Source organism: Nicotiana tomentosiformis, chromosome 10 (assembly GCF_000390325.3).
Source record: "Nicotiana tomentosiformis chromosome 10, ASM39032v3, whole genome shotgun sequence".
Taxonomy (NCBI): Eukaryota; Viridiplantae; Streptophyta; class Magnoliopsida; order Solanales; family Solanaceae; genus Nicotiana; species Nicotiana tomentosiformis.
In genome coordinates this window covers 6,029,411-6,035,039 of record NC_090821.1, presented here as the reverse complement: position 1 = coordinate 6,035,039, position 5,629 = coordinate 6,029,411, and the positions used below count along the sequence as shown (strand labels likewise).

The following is a 5,629-nucleotide window of genomic DNA, read 5'->3' as shown; positions in this document are numbered from 1 at the left end:
CTTTTTAGAATTCCTTTTTGTCTAGACTTTTTGTTGCTTATGAAGGGTGTACGTACCCTTTGATCTCAGCTATCACCACAAAAAGAATCTGCATAAGTACAGTTTAGATCATGGGCATCATTTGACAATTTTGAATTTCTGAATTTTGTGGGCCTGGATCAAACTATTTTGTATAACTTTGCTTAGTCATGTTGTCTCTTTGCTTTCTTAATTGTATTTGGCAATCTTTATTGTTGTCACCCCTTTTACAGTTTACTATCATCATTAAATTATGACATTGTCAAACTGATTTTGTGGTTTTTTCCTTAATTACAAGGACAGACTCTTAAACAAATCATAAATATGGCACCGATCGAGGAGTTTGAAGGCACTTAATCTTTTTTGGCCATATGTATGTATGTACATTGACAATGACAATGATGTAGTTCGTAGTGTATATTTGATTGACTTATTAGTAATAAAAGTAAGTATTCGGCTCGGGAAATATTGTTGTGTTTGTTGGATGGATGCTTTTAATATTGGTACGCAATTGATACAAATATACTTGTATATTAATACTAGGTCACCCCTAGAAACCTATTAGAAATTTGGCCATTGTACTTATTGAAAGAATACGATTTAGTGGCGACTTAATTTTGTCACAAAAACAGTTTGCATTCATGGCAACTACAGTCGCCACAATCCTCAAGCTAGTGTGGCGATTAGAGTTGTCACTGAAGGTACAATTGCTTTTGTGGCGAGAATAGTCGCCACTAAAAGTCACTATTTAGTGGCGACCTTCTTAAATTGTTTTTTGTGGATCATTCTTCTGTGGTGAGTTTGTTCCTCATTTGTGGCGACTTTTGTCGCTACTAAATATAGATTTTGTGGCGACTGGAAGGAGTCGTCACAAATGACATTCAATAACGCTTGCACTGGCAGGAACCATAAGGTCACTGGTAAAAACATTTAGCAGCGACTTTCTAGCTTTTTGTAGCGATTTAGGTCGCCACAATAGGTCCGAATTCTTGTAGTGATAACTTTATTCTTTTAACCATTTTGCCACCTGTAGGTAAAACTGTCTATTTGTATTAATTTTAATAGAGTAGTGGCTATTTTTGCTCAGCATTAAAAATGTTGGATAAAAACTAAAGACCAAATTAAAAAGTAGCTACCTCGAGCTATTTCTACTGCTAATGGACCTGTATCCTAAAAGGATCTTTACACAAATAGCCGGTCGAACTCATTGTTTGTTTTTTCTAGCCAGTATACAAAAATGATTATACATCAATATATACATATTATATATATATATATATATATATATATATATATATATATATATATATATATATATATATATATATATATATATTATACATCTACCAGCTATTTTAGCTTTAAGCGCTTGGGCAGGCGGCTATTTATGTTAATTTTTCTATCCCGAAATTCTCCAGAAATTTGCAGAAATACGATACTTTTTTGGCTGCTCTTTAACTTTTGACCCTCGCTTGCCTTATGAGCAGAATTTCAAGGTCAAAAGTTAAAAGTGTTACCCATGGGGCAAGCAAGGGACAACACTTGTTAAACTTGAAGTTCAGCCGTGAAACAAGGGGAATCAAAATCTCATGACCATCTACTTTGAGAGGTACTTATGTATTTTACCCCGAATTCACGATCTTGACAAATGTGATATAAAAAATGAAAATTTTCTACACAAAGTAGTAATATAGATTACAAAAATAATCTCACTGTACAGAGAAGAAAAAAATTAAGTCATGCTTTAAAGATGTTTGATAGATATACCTATGCATGCCCTCAAATTAACTAGACAGAAAAGAATTTCACTAACGAAAAAGTTTGCTATGATCTAAAAATGCGAAAAACCACTTCTTTTAATCATGTAGTCTTTTTGTTTTTTGGTTAGTCTCCCTACTTTTTGGTTTTTGGTTTTTATTTTTCAGGAGCATGCGACATACGTACTACTATAAGGTATAGTATATAATAATATATAAAGAATTAATCAAGGGGTCTAGCTCAAAAATAACTTATATAAATGAAATTCCAAACCATTACATATATCACATATACGGAGGGAGAGAGCCGAGGGTATATCGGAAACAGTCTCTACCCATGATAGGAGTAAGGTCTGCGTACACACTATTCTTCCTACACCCCACTAATGAAAATACAGTGGGTTGTTGTTGCACATATATCACACATTCAAATGAAAATTTTCAATGTAAACGATAAAAGGGATTACAAAAACTCATCACAAAAGTTCATGAATAGAAAAAATAACAAACAAATGACATGCACCATACACAAAAAAAAAAAAAAAAAAGAAGAAAACTTATAAGTCCAAGTGACACGTGGTGGTCTGAGAACTCTTCGTTGAAGAAACAGGCACCATAGGTTTACACAAAAGCTTCAGCTTCCGATGACTGGATTTCCAAATTCCAACCTTAAACCTTATCTTAGCCCTAACTTTGATCTCCATTTCCACAGCTCCGGCCGTCCTCTCCGTCTTCAGATCACGAGCAACATCACCGTACAATGCCACGTCTTTCGCCGGAAGGAAAAGGTCCAAATAAGTCACGTTACGACGAGGCTGAAAGAATGGTTCCACATTGTTAAAAGCAATTTGTTGAGAGTTGTAAAACAGTTTCACTTCAAAACTGTCGTAATATATAGACACCCTACTATTGGTATTGAAAGCTTTTAACGTGAAGTTGAAATACAAATGGTCATTTTTGGTCATGTTGTAGCCATGCAATGAAGCATTTTCAATTGAGTAAATTGGTTTTCGTGGCTTCACTGCTAACCAAATGACAAGTATTGTTATGCCAACGATAACGATTAGGGTTAAGAGTATAAGGGCTATGCATTTCACGGGGCTTAGCCGCCGTGGCTTGCCGCCGTTTTGTGGCGGTGGTGCGGTCATAACGGGCATTTTGACGGTGGAGATTGTGGAATGAAGAAGTTGCTATAATTGATCAAAATTCTGATCAATGTAACTAATTATATACGAAAGAAAAACTAGAAAATGTTCATATGGAGAAGCTACTGTACTTTTTCTAATTTCAAAGTTCTTGTTCCATTATATAGGGAAAAGAAGATAAAGGTTAAAGGTGACAGCGATGTCTTTTTTTTTCTTTAAGCTTTTGGTTCCTTGACTGTAACTCAAGAGATCTCAGAGTTGCCAACAGAGGCTCAGCTAGAGCAAGACCTATGGATTCGGCCGAATCCATAGCTTTTGTACGGTGTATTTGTCTTAAGAAATTTATCGAATATATATAATTTATTAATTTAGAACCCAGTAACTTAAACAGATTAGATTTTCCGAAACTATAAACTTTAAATCTTAACGCCGCCATGGCCAACTCCAATTATCCAATGAATATGTGTCGTTCTTTTACTTTTTTCTGTAATAACTTTTGTTATCCTATTGAAGCATATATTTTTCATTGTTAACTCATAAAGACACACAGCGTGTTTATTGCATGAATATTCTTATCTTGCATGAAGAAAAAAGACAAGGAAAAGGTGCGCATAACTATATCTTGTTGATATATATATATTTCATGCTTAGTTAACAAGTTATTCGAAAACCATCTCTCTAAAGTTATTCTTTAAAGATGTTACTAATTTGATAGATATGCCTATGCATGCCCTCAAACAAGGCAGAAAATAATCTCACTAACGAAAAAGTTTGCTAGGATCTAAAAAGGGAAAAGGCCCAAAAATGACCTTGTGGTGTTCGAAATGGATCAATTATAACCCCCGTTTAAACTTGAGTCCAAAAATGACCCTGTCGTTATAGAATGGGTCTAATAATGCCCTTGTTATAACCCTCGTTTAAATTTAAGCTCACTAATGACCCTGCCGTTAAAGAATGAGTCTAATACTGCTATTTTCCTCAGTTAGTAATGATTAGGAGTGTAAATGAATATTTAAAAACTGACTAAACCGACATAATTGTACTGTGCCGAACCAATTTTTAGGTTTCTTTTAATAAAACTGTAGGTTTTTATATAAATCTATAACCGTATCGATAATTAGGGTAGGTTTTTTATTTTATAAAAATAAACCGAAAAAATATCGAACCGTACCGAATAAATTTACATGTGAAACATATATTTATATATTAAGTTTAAAAATAATAATGTATTAAAATTTGTACATTATTTATATTAATACATTATTATTTACAAATATAAATATTAGACCCATTCTTTATAAATATTAGACCCATTATCATTTTTAAACTTAATATATAAATATCGAACCGTACCGAATAAATTTACATATGAAACACATATTTATACTAGGTCTAATAATAGGTCTGATATATTTACATGTGAAACATATATTCACATGTAAATTTATTCGGTACAGTTCGAATATATTTACATGTGAAACATATATTCACATGTAAATTTATTCGGTACGGTTTGATATTTTTTCGGTTTATTTTTATAAAATAAAAAACCTACCCTAATTATCGGTACGATTATCGATTTATATAAAAACCTACGGTTTTATTAAAAGAAACCTAAAAATTGGTTCGACACAGTACAATTCTATCGGTTTAGTTGTTTTTAAATATCCATTTACATTCCTAATCATTACTAACTGAGGAAAATAGCAGTATTAGACTCATTCTTTAATGGCAGGGTCATTAGTGAGCTCAAATTTAAATGAGGATTATAATTGATCTATTTGAAATAACACAAGGGCATTATTAGACCCATTCTATAACGACAGGGTCATTTTTGGACTCAAGTTTAAACAGGGGTTATAATTGATCCATTTCGAATACCACAAGGTCATTTTTGGGCCTTTTCTTTTTTTAATCATGTAGTCATTTTTTGTTTGGTTAGTCTCCCCACTTTTGGTTTTTGGTTTTTATGTTTCAGGAGCATGCGACATACGTACTATAATATATAGTATTATATAATTGACGAGTGTTGTAACGACCTGCCCGGTCATTTTGAGAATTAGAGCCCCGATTCCCTATTATCTACTTTTTTCATATTTGTTTCTGCTTTTGGAATTTGCCGGAGTACTTGGTTATGGAATTCGGAGAGTTTTGGGACACTTAGTCCCTAGTTGTGAGTTTAAGCCTTAGAGATTGGACCATAGTCGGAACTGTATGAAGACGGAGGAATGGAATTTCGTCGACTCCGTTAGCTCCGTTGAGTGATTTTGAGCTTAGGAGCATATCCGGAATGTGTTTCGGAGGTCTGTAGTAAATTTAGGCTTGAATTGGCAAAAGTTAGATTTTCGGCGATTTCAGCCGATAGTGGAATTTTTGATATCGAGCTCAGAATGGATTTCCGGAAGTGGCTGTAGGTTCATAGAATCATTTGTGACATGTGTGTAAAATTTGAGGTCATTCGGACTAGATTTGACGTGTTTTGTCGTCATTTGTAGAAATTGGAAAAATTCTAAATTCTTAGGCTTGAATCCGTGCTTAATTCATGATTTTGGTATTGTTCTATGTAGTTTGAAGGCTCGACTAAGTTCGTATGGTGTTATAGGATTGGTTGGTAGGTTTGGTTGAGGTCCCGGGCGCCTCGGGTGTGTTTCGGATGCTTAACGGGTGGAAGCTTGGACTTAGAGGAATTTTTGAGTTGCTGGTTCTGGT

General features: G+C 33.9%; 1 protein-coding gene across 1 annotated transcript; it reads right to left on the bottom strand.

The window, feature by feature from the left end:
• Nucleotides 1-2,332: 2,332 nt before the first annotated feature.
• On the bottom strand, nucleotides 2,333-2,932 carry LOC104117737 (uncharacterized protein At1g08160-like). The gene has a single exon (XM_009628821.4). It carries the CDS (start codon nucleotides 2,930-2,932, stop codon nucleotides 2,333-2,335), a length of 600 nt encoding a protein of 199 aa, XP_009627116.1.
• Between the last annotated feature and the right edge of the window lie 2,697 nt (nucleotides 2,933-5,629).

Bases quoted from the DNA above. Each gene is read 5' to 3' on its own strand.
- LOC104117737 (XM_009628821.4), bottom strand. From the start codon at position 2,932: ATGCCCGTTATGACCGCACCACCGCCACAAAACGGCGGCAAGCCACGG.